This window comes from Oncorhynchus keta, chromosome 29, assembly GCF_023373465.1.
Source record: "Oncorhynchus keta strain PuntledgeMale-10-30-2019 chromosome 29, Oket_V2, whole genome shotgun sequence".
Lineage (NCBI taxonomy): Eukaryota > Metazoa > Chordata > Actinopteri > Salmoniformes > Salmonidae > Oncorhynchus > Oncorhynchus keta.
Genome location: NC_068449.1, coordinates 11574158 through 11592421, shown reverse-complemented (window position 1 = coordinate 11592421; position 18264 = coordinate 11574158). Strand labels below are relative to the sequence as shown.

The following is an 18264-nucleotide window of genomic DNA, read 5'->3' as shown; positions in this document are numbered from 1 at the left end:
CTGATGATGTAATTACATGGTAATCAGTCATAGGGGGAGATACTGATGATGTAATTACATGGTAATCAGTCATAGGGGAGATACTGATGATGTAATTACATGGTAATCAGTCATAGGGAGATACTGGTGATGTAATTACATGGTAATCAGTCATAGGGGAGATACTGATGATGTAATTACATGGCAATCAGTCATAGGGGAGATACTGATGATGTAATTACATGGTAATCAGTCATAGGGGAGATACTGATGATGTAATTACATGGTAATCAGTCATAGGGGAGATACTGATGATGTAATTACATGGTAATCAGTCATAGGGGAGATACTGATGATGTAATTACATGGTAATCAGTCATAGGGGAGATACTGATGATGTAATTACATGGTAATCAGTCATAGGGGAGATACTGATGATGTAATTACATGGTAATCAGTCATAGGGGAGATACTGATAATGTAATTACATGGTAATCAGTCATAGGGGAAACACTGATAATGTAATTATATGGTAATCAGTCACAGGGAAAAACACTGATGATGTAATTACGTGGTAATCAGTCATGGATATACACTGATGTAATTACATGGTAATCAGTCATGGAGATACACTGATGATGTAATTACGTGGTAATCAGTCATAGGGGAAACACTGATGTAATTACATGGTAATCAGTCATAGGGGAAACACTGATGATGTAATTACGTGGTAATCAGTCATAGGGGAAACACTGATGATGTAATTACGTGGTAATCAGTCATAGGGGAAACACTGATAATGTAATTACATGGTAATCAGTCATGGAGATACACAGATAATGTAATTACATGGTAATCAGTCATGGAGATACACAGATAATGTAATTACATGGTAATCAGTCATGGAGATACACAGATAATGTAATTACGTGGTAATCAGTCATAGGGGAAACACTGATGTAATTGCATGGTAATCAGTCATGGAGAAACACAGAATGTAATTACATGGTAATCAGTCATGGAGATACACAGATAATGTAATTACGTGGTAATCAGTCATAGGGGAAACACTGATGTAATTACATGGTAATCAGTCATAGGGGAAACACTGATGTAATTACATGGTAATCAGTCATGGAGATACACGGATGATGTAATTACATGGTAATCAGTCATGGAGATACACGGATGATGTAATTATGTAATCAGTCATAGGGGAAACACTGATGTAATTACGTGGTAATCAGTCATAGGGGAAACATGATGTAATTACGTGGTAATCAGTCATAGGGGAAACACTGATGATGTAATTACGTGGTAATCAGTCATAGGGGAAACACTGATGATGTAATTACGTGGTAATCAGTCATAGGGGAAACACTGATAATGTAATTACGTGGTAATCAGTCATAGGGGAAACACTGATGATGTAATTACGTGGTAATCAGTCATAGGGGAAACACTGATGATGTAATTACGTGGTAATCAGTCATAGGGGAAACACTGATGATGTAATTATGGTAATCAGTCATAGGGGAAACACTGATGTAATTACGTGGTAATCAGTCATAGGGGAAACACTGATGATGTAATTACGTGGTAATCAGTCATGGAGATACACAGATAATGTAATTACATGGTAATCAGTCATGGAGATACACAGATAATGTAATTACGTGGTAATCAGTCATAGGGGAAACACTGATGTAATTGCATGGTAATCAGTCATGGAGATACACAGAATGTAATTGCATGGTAATCAGTCATGGAGATACACATTTACATTTACATTTAAGTCATTTAGCAGACGCTCTTATCCAGAGCGACTTACAAATTGGTGCATACACCTTATGACATCCAGTGGAACAGCCACTTGCATCTAAATCTTTTTTTTTTGGGGGAGAGAAGGATTACTTACCCTTACTTACCCTATCCTAGGTATTCCATGAAGAGGTGGGGTTTCAGGTGTCTCCGGAAGGTGGTGATTGACTCCGCTGTCCTGGCGTCGTGAGGGAGTTTGTTCCACCATTGGGGGCCAGAGCAGCGAACAGTTTTGACTGGGCTGAGCGGGAACTGTACTTCCTCAGTGGTAGGGAGGCGAGCAGGCCAGAGGTGGATGAACGCAGTGCCCTTGTTTGGGTGTAGGGCCTGATCAGAGCCTGGAGGTACTGAGGTGCCGTTCCCCTCACAGCTTAGGCAAGCACCATGGTCTTGTAATCAGTCAACTGGAAGCCAGTGGAGAGAGCGGAGGAGCGGGGTGACGTGAGAGAACTTGGGAAGGTTGAACACCAGACGGGCTGCGGCGTTCTGGATGAGTTGTAGGGGTTTAATGGCACAGGCAGGGAGCCCAGCCAACAGCGAGTTGCAGTAATCAAGACGGGAGATGACAAGTGCCTGGATTAGGACCTGCGCCGCTTCCTGTGTGAGGCAGGGTCATGCGGATGTTGTAGAGCATGAACCTACAGGAACGGGACACCGCCTTGATGTTAGTTGAGAACAGGGTGTTGTCCAGGATCACGCCAGGTTCTTAGCGCTCTGGGAGGAGGACACAATGGAGTTGTCAACCGTGATGGCGAGATCATGGAACGGGCAGTCCTTCCCCGGGAGGAAGAGGAGCTCCGTCTTGCTGAGGTTCAGCTTGAGGTGGTGATCCGTCATCCACACTGATATGTCTGCCAGACATGCAGAGATGCGATTCGCCACCTGGTCATCAGAAGGGGGAAAGGAGAAGATTAATTGTGTGTCGTCTGCATAGCAATGATAGGAGAGACCATGTGAGGTTATGACAGAGCCAAGTCATAGCGAGAATAAGAGAGGGCCTAGAACAGAGCCCTGGGGACACCAGTGGTGAGAGCGCGTGGTGAGGAGACAGATTCTGCCACGCCACCTGGTAGGAGCGACCTGTCAGGTAGGACGAGCGTGGGCCGCGCCGGAGATTCCCAACTCGGAGAGGGTGGAGAGGAGGATCTGATGGTTCACAGTATCGAAGGCAGCCGATAGGTCTAGAAGGATGAGAGCAGAGGAGAGAGAGTTAGCTTTAGCAGTGGAGCGCCTCCGTGATACAGAGAAGAGCAGTCTCAGTTGAATGACTAGTCTTGAAACCTGACTGATTTGGATCAAGAAGGTCGTTCTGAGAGAGATAGCGGTAGAGCTGGCCAAGGACGGCACGCTCAAGAGTTTTGGAGAGAAAAGAGAGAAGGGATACTGGTCTGTAGTTGTTGACATCGGAGGGGTAGGTTTTTTCAGAAGGGGTGCAACTCTCTCTTGAAGACGGGAGGGACGTAGCCAGCGGTCAGGGATGAGTTGATGAGCGAGGTGAGGTAAGGGAGAAGGTCTCCGGAAATGGTCTGGAGAAGAGAGGAGGGGATAGGGTCAAGCGGGCAGGTTGTCATCACAAGACGCGAGATTTCATCTGGGAGAGAGGGGAGAAAGAGGTCAGAGCATAGGGTAGGGCAGTGTGAGCAGAACCAGCGGTGTCGTTTGACTTAGCAACGAGGATCGGATGTCGACCTTCTTTTCAAAATGGTTGACGAAGTCATCTGCAGAGAGGAGGAGGGGGAGGATTCAGGAGGGAGGAGAAGGTGGCAAAGAGCTTCCTAGGGTTAGAGGCAGATGCTTGGAATTTAGAATGGTAGAAAGTGGCTTTAGCAGCAGAGACAGAGGAGGAAAATGTAGAGAGGAGGGAGTGAAAGGATGCCAGGTAAGTTTTCCTCCATTTCCGCTCGGCTGCCCGGAGCCCTGTTCTGTGAGCTATGATCGAGCCACGGAGCGGGAGGGGAGGACCGAGCCGGCCTGGAGGATAGGGGACATAGAGAGTCAAAGGATGCAGTAAGGGAGGAGAGGAGGGTTGAGGAGGCAGAATCAGGAGATAGGTTGGAGAAAGTTTGAGCAGAGGGAAGAGATGATAGGATGGAAGAGGAGAGAGTAGCGGGGGAGAGAGAGCGAAGGTTGGGACGACGCGATACCATCCGAGTAGGGGCAGTGTGGGAAGTGTTGGATGAGAGCGAGAGGGAAAAGGATACAAGGTAGTGGTCGGAGACTTGGAGGGGAGTTGCAGTGAGGTTAGTGGAAGAACAGCATCTAGTAAAGATGAGGTCAAGCGTATTGCCTGCCTTGTGAGTAGGGGGAAGGTGAGAGGGTGAGGTCAAAAGAGGAGAGGAGTGGAAAGAAGGAGGCAGAGAGGAATGAGTCAAAGGTAGACGTGGGGAGGTTAAAGTCGCCCAGAACTGTGAGAGGTGAGCCGTCCTCAGGAAAGGAGCTTATCAAGGCATCAAGCTCATTGATGAACTCTCCGAGGGAACCTGGAGGGCGATAAATGATAAGGATGTTAAGCTTGAAAGGGCTGGTAACTGTGACAGCATGGAATTCAAAGGAGGCGATAGACAGATGGGTAAGGGAGAAAGAGAGAAAGACCACTTGGGAGAGATGAGGATCCCGGTGCCACCACCCCGCTGACCAGAAGCTCTCGGGTGTGCGAGAACACGTGGGCGGACGAGAGAGAGCAGTAGGAGTAGCAGTGTTATCTGTGGTGATCCATGTTTCCGTCAGTGCCAAGAAGTCAAGGGACTGGAGGGAGGCATAGGCTGAGATGAACTCTGCCTTGTTGGCCGCAGATCGGCAGTTCCAGAGGCTACCGGAGACCTGGAACTCCACGTGGGTCGAGCCGCGCTGGGACCACCAGATTAGGGTGGTCGCGGCCACGCGGTGTGGAGCGTTTGTATGGTCTGTGCAGAGAGGAGAGAACAGGGATAGACAGACACATAGTTGACAGGCTACAGAAAAGGCTACGCTAATGCAAGGAGATTGGAATGACAAGTGGACTACACGTCTCGAATGTTCAGAAAGTTAAGCTTACGTGGCAAGAATCTTATTGACTAAAATGATTAAAATGATACAGTACTGCTAAAGTAGGCTAGCTGGCAGTAGCTGCGTTGTTGACACTACACTAATCAAGTCGTTCCGTTGAGTGTAATAGTTTCTACAGTGCTACTATTCGGGGCCAGCTGGCTAGCTAGCAGTGTTGTTTACGTTACGCATGCGTAAAAGAACGACAATAGCTGGCTAGCTAACCTAGGAAATCGCTCTAGACTACACAATTATCTTTGAAACAAAGACGGCTATGTATGTAGCTAGCTGATCAAACAAATCAAACCGTTGTACTGTAAATGAAATGAAAATGTGAAACTACCTGACCGGGTTGTTGAATTCAAAACAGTAGAAGCTGTTAGCAGTTAGCTGTTGGCTAGTTAGCAGAGTCTCCTACGTTAAGGACGACAAATAGCTGGCTACGAACCTCAGTGAATTAAGATAATCACTCCAAGGCTACACACACTAAACTACACAATTATCTTGGAAACAAAGACAGCTATGTAAGCTAACACTAGACTAATCAAGTCGTTCAGTTGAGTGAATAGCACTACAGTGATGCTAATCTGTGTGCGTTAGCTAGCGTTTGCTAGCTGGGCGAATAGCAGTGAAGGCTACGTTAGGGCGACGAAATACGATAATTATGCAATTATCTCTGATACAAGGACGGCTATGTAGCTAGCTAAGAAGAATTGCTAAGATTAGACAAATCAACCGTTGTACTATAATGAAATGTAATGAAAAAGGTAATCAGCTCGCTCCAACCCGGAACCGTTCTTTGATACACAGAATGTAATTACATGGTAATCAGTCATGGAGATACACAGATAATGTAATTACATGGTAATCAGTCATGGAGATACACGGATGATGTAATTACATGGTAATCAGTCATAGGGGAAATACTGATGATGTAATTGCGTGGTAATCAGTCATAGGGGAAACACTGATAATGTAATTACGTGGTAATCAGTCATGGAGATACACGGATGATGTAATTACGTGGTAATCAGTCATAGGGGAAACACTGATGTAATTACGTGGTAATCAGTCATAGGGGAAACACTGATGATGTAATTACGTGGTAATCAGTCATAGGGGAAACACTGATAATGTAATTACGTGGTAATCAGTCATAGGGGAAACACTGATGATGTAATTACGTGGTAATCAGTCATAGGGGAAACACTGATGATGTAATTACGTGGTAATCAGTCATAGGGGAAACACTGATGATGTAATTACGTGGTAATCAGTCATGGAGATACACAGATAATGTAATTACATGGTAATCAGTCATGGAGATACACAGATAATGTAATTACGTGGTAATCAGTCATAGGGGAAACACTGATGTAATTGCATGGTAATCAGTCATGGAGATACACAGAATGTAATTACATGGTAATCAGTCATGGAGATACACAGATAATGTAATTACATGGTAATCAGTCATAGGGGAAACACTGATGATGTAATTACATGGTAATCAGTCATGGAGATACTGATGATGTAATTACATGGTAATCAGTCATAGGGGAAATACTGATGATGTAATTGCGTGGTAATCAGTCATAGGGGAAACACTGATAATGTAATTACGTGGTAATCAGTCATGGAGATACACTGATAATGTAATTACGTGGTAATCAGTCATAGGGGAAACACTGATAATGATGGTAATCAGTCATAGGGGAAACACTGATAATGTAATTACGTGGTAATCAGTCATGGAGATACACTGATGATGTAATTATGTGGTAATCAGTCATGGAGATACACTGATGATGTAATTACGTGGTAATCAGTCATAGGGGAAACACTGATGATGTAATTACGTGGTAATCAGTCATAGGGGAAACACTGATGATGTAATTACGTGGTAATCAGTCATAGGGGAAACACTGATGATGTAATTACGTGGTAATCAGTCATGGAGATACACTGATGATGTAATTATGTGGTAATCAGTCATGGAGATACACTGATGATGTAATTATGTGGTAATCAGTCATGGAGATACACTGATGATGTAATTATGTGGTAATCAGTCATGGAGATACACTGATGATGTAATTACGTGGTAATCAGTCATAGGAGATACACTGATGATGTAATTATGTGGTAATCAGTCATGGAGATACACTGATGATGTAATTACGTGGTAATCAGTCATAGGGGAAACACTGATGTAATTACGTGGTAATCAGTCATGGAAACACTGATAATGTAATTACGTGGTAATCAGTCATAGGGGAAACACTGATAATGTAATTACGTGGTAATCAGTCATAGGGGAAACACTGATGATGTAATTACGTGGTAATCAGTCATAGGGGAAACACTGATGATGTAATTACGTGGTAATCAGTCATAGGGGAAACACTGATGATGTAATTATGTGGTAATCAGTCATGGAGATACACTGATGATGTAATTATGTGGTAATCAGTCATGGAGATACACTGATGATGTAATTACGTGGTAATCAGTCATAGGAGATACACTGATGATGTAATTACGTGGTAATCAGTCATAGGGGAAACACTGATGATGTAATTACGTGGTAATCAGTCATGGGGGAAACACTGATAATGTAATTCGTGGTAATCAGTCATAGGGGATACACTGATAATGTAATTACGTGGTAATCAGTCATGGAGATACACTGATAATGTAATTACGTGGTAATCAGTCATAGGGGAAACACTGATAATGTAATTACGTGGTAATCAGTCATAGGGGAAACACTGATAATGTAATTACGTGGTAATCAGTCATAGGGGAAACACTGATAATGTAATTACGTGGTAATCAGTCATAGGGGAAACACTGATAATGTAATTACGTGGTAATCAGTCATAGGGGAAACACTGATAATGTAATTACGTGGTAATCAGTCATAGGGGAAACACTGATAATGTAATTACGTGGTAATCAGTCATAGGGGAAACACTGATGATGTAATTACGTGGTAATCAGTCATGGAGATACACTGATGATGTAATTACGTGGTAATCAGTCATAGGGGAAACACTGATGATGTAATTACGTGGTAATCAGTCATAGGGGAAACACTGATGATGTAATTACGTGGTAATCAGTCATAGGGGAAACACTGATGATGTAATTACGTGGTAATCAGTCATGGAGATACACTGATAATGTAATTACGTGGTAATCAGTCATAGGGGAAACACTGATCATGTAATTACGTGGTAATCAGTCATAGGGGAAACACTGATAATGTAATTACGTGGTAATCAGTCATAGGGGAAACACTGATAATGTAATTACGTGGTAATCAGTCATAGGGGAAACACTGATGATGAAATTACGTGGTAATCAGTCATAGGGGAAACACTGATGATGAAATTACGTGGTAATCAGTCATAGGGGAAACACTGATGATGAAATTACGTGGTAATCAGTCATAGGGGAAACACTGATAATGTAATTACGTGGTAATCAGTCATAGGGGAAACACTGATCATGTAATTACGTGGTAATCAGTCATAGGGGAAACACTGATAATGTAATTACGTGGTAATCAGTCATAGGGGAAACACTGATAATGTAATTACGTGGTAATCAGTCATAGGGGAAACACTGATGATGAAATTACGTGGTAATCAGTCATAGGGGAAACACTGATGATGAAATTACGTGGTAATCAGTCATAGGGGAAACACTGATAATGTAATTACGTGGTAATCAGTCATAGGGGAAACACTGATGATGAAATTACGTGGTAATCAGTCATAGGGGAAACACTGATGATGAAATTATGTGGTAATCAGTTATGGAGATGCACATTATAAAAGGGCCAATAAAGGGCCAATATCTCAGCCCTCTGTTTCCTCTCTGTTTCCTCATCCCTCTGCTCTGCCCATGCCCCACACTGTTGGAATTACAGCCTTATCTCACACAGGGGTCTCTTGTCACACACACACACACACACACACACACTTGTGTGCCTATACAAACACACGTGTATACGTAATCACACTCGCACTGGCACAGTGTAACACACAGTCACACTTAGTCTGGGTGGAGGACCAGTTTTTAAGGCTTCCTCAAAGTGGAAACTTCTGCTTTTCTGTGTGGGGGATATCTCTCTTTCTCTCCTTACGCTTCTCTCTCTCAACAAACATCATGCTCTGTGCTGCTCATCCTCTCTGCAAAGATTATCTTCTTAAAGCGCTCTATAAGAAATATATTTCATTTCCTCCTGTAATAATTCTGAACTAAATGGCTTCTCAGTTTCAGTATTTGCTAGATGGGATGCTGTAAAAGTGTCTTTGCCTGCTGTGTTTCAAGATAAATGTTTTATTGTCTAGTCTGACGTGAATGTGTCTACTGTTCTCTTGTGTTCTATGATGACTTCGGCATGTGGCCTAATGTCGTGCTCCTATCTGTCTGTCTGTCTCTACCTCTATCAATCTCTACCTCTCTGCCTGTCTGCCTCTGGCTCTCTGCCTCTCTGTCTGTCTGCCTCTTTTTCTCCCCCCGAAGCAGTTGTCTCAGCCTTTCAGACCGAAGCAGGTACACTCATCTCTTTGGACTTCACCATCTCTAACTTTTTAACCACTTCACTACCTTTCCACCTCACTTCCTTTCCACCTCACTTCCTTTCCACCTCACTTCCTTTCTACCTCACTTCCTTTCTACCTCACTTCCTTCCATATAGCCCACCTCTACATATGATATATTTATGGAATAAGGGCCGAGGGGGTGTGGTATATGGCCAATATACCATGTCTAAAGGCTGCTCTTTATGCACGACGCAACGCGGAGTGCCTGGAAACAGCCCTTTGCTGTGGTATATTGGCCATATACCACAAAGTCCAGAGATGCTTTTTGCTATTATAAACTGGTTAGCAATGTAATTAGAGCAGTACAAATAAATGTTTTGTCATACCCGTGGTATACAGTTCGATTTATAACGGCAGTTAGCCAATCAGCATTCAGTGCTCTAACCACCAGTTTATCGATAATGTAGTTGAAAATAGTTCTAGTTGAATGTACAATAGTTCTAGAATGTCTCTTCTAGGTCATCCAACGCATGTATTATGAATTCTACTTCTAAATGAATTCAACAAAACCCACCAGAAAGTTTTACTTGCCAAATTTGCAAGACCCAATTAAGAAGCATGATTTAAAATGCCAGCCAGAAATACTTAAGAAACAGAAATCATTTGGGCTGTCATTATTGAGGAGCTCTACAGTCTACCGGATAATTGCTCTCTCTGGTGCTTTTAACGGATGCTAATATGGATGCCTCTATATAACGCATCAGGGAAAGACATGCAGATAGTGTGTTACCTGCTAAAGCCACACACACACACACACACACACACACACACACACACACACACACACACACACACTGGCCTATTAGTGCAGCTGACACCGCAGTACGCTGCACTCTCCAGGACTGTCTGTGTACAGTAGCTAACCTCCCCAAGTCAGCGTCACCCTCTGCCTCCTTTCACAGAGCGATGACAGTTACACCCCCCCCCCCTGTTCTGCTAGGCTCTGTTAAGACGTGTACAGCTTATTTTCTCAAGCAAGCTCTCGCAGCAAAAGAGCAAGCACAGACGTCTTCTAAGCCTCTGCGCCTTCCCGCCCAAATCAACAAAGCTGTTGTTTTGTTGAGAGAGAGAGAGAGAGAGAGAGAGAGAGAGAGAGAGAGAGAGAGAGAGAGAGAGAGAGAGAGAGAGAGAGAGAGAGAGAGAGAGAGAGAGAGAGAGAGAGAGAGAGAGAGAGAGAGAGAGAGAGAGAGAGAGAGAGAGAGAGAGAGAGAGAGAGAGAGAGAGAGAGAGAGAGAGAGAGAGAGAGAGAGAGAGAGAGAGAGAGAGAGAGAGAGAGAGAGAGAGAGAGAGAGAGAGAGATTTGTTTCTCTGTTAGTGGGTGGCATATTAGGTTAGCTGGGAGGTTAGAGAGCATTAGGGGTCGAGGGTATTGACCACTCTTCTAGCCTCAAGGAGGAGAGCAGTGGAAGAGACACACACACGGCTCGTCTGTGTACAGTGAATAATGCACTACCAACAACAGTGTGTTCAGATTAACATGCAGACGCCCAACAGAGACCATACTGCACAGCTGGTGCCGCTCGTTACCATGCTCTAGTATTGTTACCTCACAGGTGCTTGCACTGACAAAGAGTAATGCATTTGGTTTGGAGTGTTTTGTCTTTGTGCTATGCTGTGAATAAGGGAATAGTGTTTCTGGTTGCAGTGAATAGCTACTCCAGTGTTAACCACCATTAATGTTAAGCTAGCTGTGGTTGTTGAAACGTTGTTCTGTGGTTGTTGAAGCGATGTGCTAACAGTTTGCGCTAACCGTATGACTTTGCAGTGGTGGTGAGTGAGCCCTGCTATGCTACAACATCAATGGGTGATTCTGTGTGGACTTATGTGTGTGTGTGTGTGACAGGATTCTGCCTCTGGGGTACCGGGAACCCCTGTGGTACTCCTCAGCTCTCTGAACACGGACGCAGTGTGTGAGCGCGTCAAACAGATCGCCGGCATGGACTCTAGCATGCTGGGCCAGTATACCGCCACTATCAAGAAGGTCAGGCCTACTACACACACCGTCACACACCATCACACACACATACATATTGCTCCTGTTTATACAACACCTTAGTCAATAAAGTTTATACAAAAGATTCTAAATTGTATCCATTTGCACACAAGGTTTATTTTTGTCTATTAATATCTTGATCAACTTTATATGGCTCAGCAAAACAGCTAATGTCTCTGTCTGCATTGAGCAGCTTCTAGTCCATTTATAAATTATCTATAGACAGTATGTCATGAAGGCTTCTAGACCACAGTCAGTCTACCCAGCTAACAACGCTTCTTGTGTCCTTCATGTGAAAAGTCCTCCTTGTTTGGTGAGGTACAGAACCGGAAGTATATAAATATATGTAATACAAGCTCGCCTTTTGAGAACAGGACTCCTGTTGAAAATGCATACGTTTCTTTAACCTCTCTTAGAGGGGTTTCTTGCCATCTGAAAGAGTTCCATATGCCTCTACTTTTCTTTATTCAACATATGGCCCTACTTCAATCAACTTATTCCTATTTATACTTATGCCCTAATTTATACAGTATGGGGCTGTTTCCAGGACACAGATTAAGCCGAGCAGCATAGTCCTGGACTAAAAAGCTATCTTGATTGAGAATCTCCATTGAAAGTGCTTTCTACTCCAGGATTTAGCTTTATCTATGTCCAAACCGGCCCTATGTGCCTGTATTTGGTTAGTAGTGAACTTGTCTCTGCCTCTCTCTGTGTTAGGCCAATGTGAATGGCCGGGTGCTGTCTCAGTGCAACCTGGAAGAGCTGAAGAATGAGATGAACATGAACTTTGGGGACTGGCAGCTCTTCAGAGGGATGGTAAGACAAAACCTCCACCTCCGCTCTTAAATACTTTACATCCTTATTTTATTGATTTAATGTGTACTTTAATATCAGCATCCTGATTTTCATTCACCGGAGTTGTGTTGTTTCTTTGTCTTCTTAAAATTGGGGCGTCTTGAGCCTTTTCTGGTAACATTGGAGGATTTTATCATCCGTATTAAGAGAAAGTCTGCAGTATGCTTTGCTCGCTCGAGGGGCTGGAATCAGGAACACATGTAGCTCGCGTTGATCAGATGTCCGTTTGAGCCTCCTTCCACTAACTAACGTTGTGTTGCCAGAACATGGCCGTCCAGCCTGAGATCTGGAGGAAGGTTATTGTCAGTGGGAGCTACAGTCAGCCAGTCTCCACGCAGTCCAGGGGTCTGATTCTGAAAACCAGTTGCGCGGCTTTACAAAAACTAGCATGTTCTCCTCCTCGAAGCACATCCCAAGCTCCTCCTCGAAGCACATCCCAAGCTCCTCCTCGAAGCACATCCCAAGCTCCTCCTCGAAGCACATCCCAAGCTCCTCCTCGAAGCACATCCCAAGCTCCTCCTCAAAGCACATCCCAAGCTCCTCCTCGAAGCACATCCCAAGCTCCTCGAAGCACATCCCAAGCTCTTCCTCGAAGCACATCCCAAGCTCCTCCTCGAAGCACATCCCAAGCTCTTCCTCGAAGCACATCCCAAGCTCCTCCTCAAAGCACATCCCAAGCCCTCCTCGACGTGGACATCCGGACCTCCTCCTACCCCTCCAAGCCCTCCTAGAAGCACATCCCAAGCTCCTCCTGCACATCCCAGCTCCTGGTGCCTTCGAAGCACATCCCAACTAAAATACTAGTACTGACTTTGTCCTTTGTAACACATTAAGATCCTCCTGCACATCCCAAGCCATCTGGCGTGGACACCGGACCAGTATCTGATGGCCCTCAGGTATATTGACATCACCATCCGTGGTGCCTTCTGTATTGAACTAAAATACTAGTACTGACTTTGTGTTTGTAACCTATTAAGATGATGGTGATGTACTTCATACAGTATCTGATGGTTATCAGGTATATTATAGATGCAGTTTTGAGTCTATTTCTGTTGGTTGTATATTGGCTCTGTAGAGTTAGTGGTTGTATGTTGAGTTTCATAGATAGTGGTTATACTGTATATTGGCTCTGTAGAGTTAGTGGTTGTATGTTGAGTTTCATAGATAGTGGTTATACTGTATATTGGCTCTGTAGAGTTAGTGGTTGTATGTTGAGTTTCATAGATAGTGGTTATACTGTATATTGGCTCTGTAGAGTTAGTGGTTGTATGTTGAGTTTCATAGCTATTGGTGATACTGTATATTGGCTCTGTAGCTCGTGGTTATTTCCTATGTTGATTCTCTACCTTGTATTGTGGTGACAGGTTTACTCTTGAACTGGTAGTATATTTGCCTGTCTAAGTCATCTCTCTTCTTCCCTCTGTCTCCCAGGTGATGGAACAGCGTAATGTGGAGGGCCAGGCCCTGCAGGATGAGTCACGTGCAGCCAGCGAGCAGGGCAGCAGCGTGGTCAACATGGAGACGGCCAGGCACCAGGGCCAGGGAGCTCCCCATGAGGTGGGTGACTACATCTTGAACCTCAGCTTCGAGGAGCTCAGTAACATGGGCTTGAGCCTGGAGGAACCCACCCAGACACACAGAGAGACTACACAGCACTGGCCCATGGTGAGGAGTTCAACACACACACACACTCAGCGCGTCCATATGCACACACAGCACACATACATAGACTTTGGCACTGTTTTTTGCTCATAACACAGATAAACACATTCACAGACACTTACCAAGCCATCCAAACACCCTTAAAGCACACATCTAAGCAGTCACACATCTACATTTACTCAAGCAGTCATTGGTTGAGGAAGTTGAGGTGGCGGGGGGGGGACACCACCACCAAAAGGCAGGGTCTTAGAAAATATGTTATTTTTGCTCTCTCTGCTCTCCAGTAAAGCATTGTAAGTTCAACGGCAGCGCCGTAACCCCAAACTTCATGAGTTTGTGCTTTTTCTCACCCTTTCGCCCATACCAGTAACGCCCATGATGAGCTCGTTCCCCCCTCAACCATAACAAAACACTTTATACCCCCTGTTCCCCTTTTCTTCTCCCCTCCCCCAGACGGCCACCCACCATACCCCGAGTATGTCCAGCCTCAACTTCCAGGAGTCATCCAACGACATCTGCAAGCTTACAGACAAGCAGCAGGCAGAGTACCGCGATGCCTACCGTGAGTACATCGCCCAGATGACCCAGCTAGACGTGGCCGGAGGCGGGGGAGAGAAGTCTGTCCAGCCCCACCTGGGCCAGTTCCTCCAATACCGAGATGCCAGAAACCCAGAGGAGAATGCCAAAGACGGGTCCGAGAAGGATGGCCGTAAGCCCTCTTTCCCTACCAAGAGAGGTGCTAAAGCCACGGACGTGGTTGACACTGATGTGCCCCTGGACCCCATCAGCGAAGAGGATGAGAAGCTTGACGCCTCTAAAGCAGGCAGTTCCAAGGTAAAGGGACCAGGGCCTCGCTACCACAAGGTTCCCAGCAACGAGGAGGAGGGGTCCGGGCCGGAGGAATCAGAAAACACCCCTCTGCTCAACAAAGGGGGTGCCCAAGCGCCCAGCAACATCGCCCTAAACAAGAAGGACTCGTCCGACTCGGGTGTGAGGTCTGGCGAGAGCTCCTCAGACCACTCCCTGGAGGAAGTGTTAGTGGAAGCAGAAGAGGAAGGGGTTAATAAATTGGAACTGGAGGGTCTGGTGAAGAAGAGGGGCCTGCTGCCCAGCAGTCTGAGCGGCCTTCAGGATTCCACTATCACCCGCATGTCCATCTGCTCTGAGGCCCCGTCCGAGGGCAGCCCAATGGCCTCCAGTCCCGACGAAACCTGGTTCCGCTCCAGCTCCTCCGTGAGCAACCTCAACCGCACTCCCAGCACCACCACGCTCAACAACAACAGAAATAGCAGCAACAACGCTGCCACCACCAACACTAGCCAAGACAACCAAGACACAGAGAGCTCCACCCCAGTCCTCATCACCCCAGGCTCCAGCACCGGCTCTACCTCCACCACGAGGCCCGTCCACAACCAGAACCTGTGTGGGATCATCCATAAGAGGCCGCTGGGCACCGGCGAGACCCTCAAAGGCTGCACAGGGGCCCCTGACACTATTGTCTTGGAGGACGAGAGAGAGAGTGTCCTGTGAGAGGGGGCCGGGCCTTTTTGGAGGAGGTACCATAGATGTTTGATGTTGTGATGTGCTACAAAAATAAATGCCTTTTACCAATCCTGTGTTACATTGATATGGATGGCACTCAAAACAGGCCTATTAATCTGTGACTTCGTTTAAAAAATATTTGAGAAAAGAAGTTGATATGCGGATCAGTAAACATCAATTTACATGGAGAGAATCACATTTTTTTCCAACCTTAGAAATATTAAATAATTTGGGTTGAAGAAATTCAATGTCCTGAATAGATTTTGTGAAATCATTTGAAAGTTAATGACGATGACATCAGACTAAAATGGAATATACGTCAAATTGAAATGGCCCTCTAATTCAATAAGTGTGCTGTCATGTTCACTTTAGCTGTTACTAAATAATGGTAGTGAATTGTTAAATAATGGTAGTGAATTGTTAAATAATGGTAGTGAATAGTTAAATAATGGTAGTGAATTGTTAAATAATGGTAGTGAATTGTTAAATAATGGTAGTGAATTGTTAAATAATGGTAGTGAATAGTTAAATAATGGTAGTGAATTGTTGGATAATGGTAGTGAATTGTTAAATAATGGTAGTGAATTGTTGGATAATGGTAGTGAATTATGGAGTTGTGTGTATGAATGTTGTGTTGTGGTGGTGACATTACAGTACAGTGGTGTGTATTGGTGCAATGTGTTCTGTACTTTGTGATTGGTTACTGAAATCTGAGTTGGCTTTATGTGCTTGAAAACAAAATAAGTTTTCCTAATTTCTAGTTATCAGGTAATTTATGTAGCGTGGCTGTAGATTGGCGTTCCGACTGAAAGGTCTATTTGCCCAAGAATATACTGATATTTTGTGCTATAATTTAAAAAAATATAGTGTGAACAGTGATGTGGTAAACCTGAGTTTCCCATGCACTACGGATGTCCATCCGAGGTTCTGAACCTTTTTCAGAGTGCATTGTGAAGCCATGTATTTGTGAAATAATAAACATTCTCTGAAGCTTTGCCTGAAACATGTTTTACTTCCTGCATAAAGTATAACAATTCAAAACATGCTTCCGTCCCTTGAATTATACTTTTCCTATGAGCTCAAAAGTTGACCCCTTTATTAATTTAATAATTTAATTTAATTAATATCCCTGGCTCCCATACACACTGAACAAATATATAAATGCAGCAACATGTAAAGTGTTGGTCCGATGTTTCATGAGCTCAAATAAAAGATCCCAGAAATTTACCATACTGACAAAAAGCTTATTTCTCTCAAATGTTGTGCACAAATTTGTTTACATCCCTATTATAATTTCTAATTTGCCAAGATAATCCATCCACCTGACAACTGCATATAAAGAAGATGATTAAAAAAAACATGATCATTACACAGGTGCACCTTGTGTTGGAGACAAAAGGTCACTCAAATGTGTAGTTCTGTCACACAACGCCACGGATGTACATCCGCGCAGGCCACATGTATGGCGTGTGGGCGAGTTGTTTGCTGATGTCAATGTTGTGAACAGAATGCCCAATGGTGGGGTTAGGGTATGGGCCAACGAACACAATTACATTTTATTGAATGCAATTTCAATGCACAGAGATACCGTGATGAGATCCTGAGGTCCGTTGTACCATTCATCCGCCGCTATCACTTCCATGTTTCAGGAGGATGATGCAAGGATCAGTACACAATTCCTGGAAGCTGAAAATGTCCCAGTTCTTGGCCTGCAAACTCAGACATGCCAACCACTGACCATGTTTGGGATGCTCTGGATTGACGTGTACGACGGCGTGTTAAGAGTTCCTGGCAATATCCAGCCACTTCAGAGCCATTGAAGAGCCAACATTCCACAGATCACAGACTGATCAACTATATGTGAAGGAAATGTCATGAGGAAAAGGGTCACACCAGATACTGACTGGTTTTCTGATCCATGGCCCTACTTTTTTTTTGGGGGGGGGGGATCTGACCAGATGCATTTCTGCATTCCCCATGTGACATCCATAGATTAAGGGCCTAGTGAATTTATTTAAATTGACCTATTTCTTTATAGAAACTTTATTTGAAATTGTTCCATGTTGAGTCTATATTTTTGGTCAGTACAGAATGGGTTAAGACGCAATTGCATTAGCTGGTGTCAGCGCGGTATTTTCTTCACCAGTAGGTGGCGGACTGCCCATAAAAACTCATTAGCCATGGTTTGAACTTTCACTTGTGAGGGAAAAGATGATTTGAAGGCCAAGTTAGTTTATGCCACAATATACATATGCAATTATATTTTAACCTATTATATGCCCTTTGTATGTTGGGCACACGTATAGGCTCAATTACGAGTGTACTGTTAATTAAGGAACTTGAGCTTGCCAATGAGACTTGTGGGAAAATTGTGAACCTGAGTTTTCTACCTGTACAAATGGAACAGTGCTTCACATGCAATAGTTTAGGCTTGCATGGTAAACTGTTAATCCAATCCATTTGGAGGGAGATTGTGGTTTTAGGTGCATATGGTCCAGTTGTAGTGTATAGTTGTAACTGTACACTGTCAGACAAACATGTGTCATTGCCTAATATTTTCACGTTGTAAAAACAGACAACACCCAGGAGATCTATGAAATGGCTCTGCGTTTCTTTTCTACAAAATGGTCTATTCAACACTGGCAGGCCATTTAAAATTATTGTTTTGTTAAATGTTGAGGTTAGCAGTTTCCCGAGGAGCAGATTAATGCAGAATTATTCTCAGGTGAGATAATCGCATTAATGGCCCAATGTCCGATACACCCTGGGAAT

At 44.0% G+C, this 18264-nt stretch overlaps 1 protein-coding gene across 7 annotated transcripts in view; it reads left to right on the top strand.

The window, feature by feature from the left end:
- Positions 1-16488, top strand: part of LOC118362308 (kinase D-interacting substrate of 220 kDa B-like) — a 126360-nt gene extending 109872 nt beyond the window's left edge. For 4 of the 7 annotated variants that reach the window (XM_052485894.1, XM_052485898.1, XM_052485895.1 and 1 more), the window contains 4 exons: positions 11284-11421; positions 12151-12249; positions 13720-13953; positions 14404-16488. In XM_052485894.1, coding sequence (XP_052341854.1) covers positions 11284-11421; positions 12151-12249; positions 13720-13953; positions 14404-15480 — 1548 coding nt within the window. In that variant the 3' untranslated portion in view covers positions 15481-16488. Of the gene's footprint in view, positions 1-9360; positions 9391-11283; positions 11422-12150; positions 12250-13719; positions 13954-14403 lie in introns of all 7 variants that reach the window. The other 3 variants (XM_052485897.1, XM_052485896.1, XM_052485899.1) reach the window with 3 other exon arrangements.
- The last annotated feature ends 1776 nt before the right edge of the window (positions 16489-18264 follow it).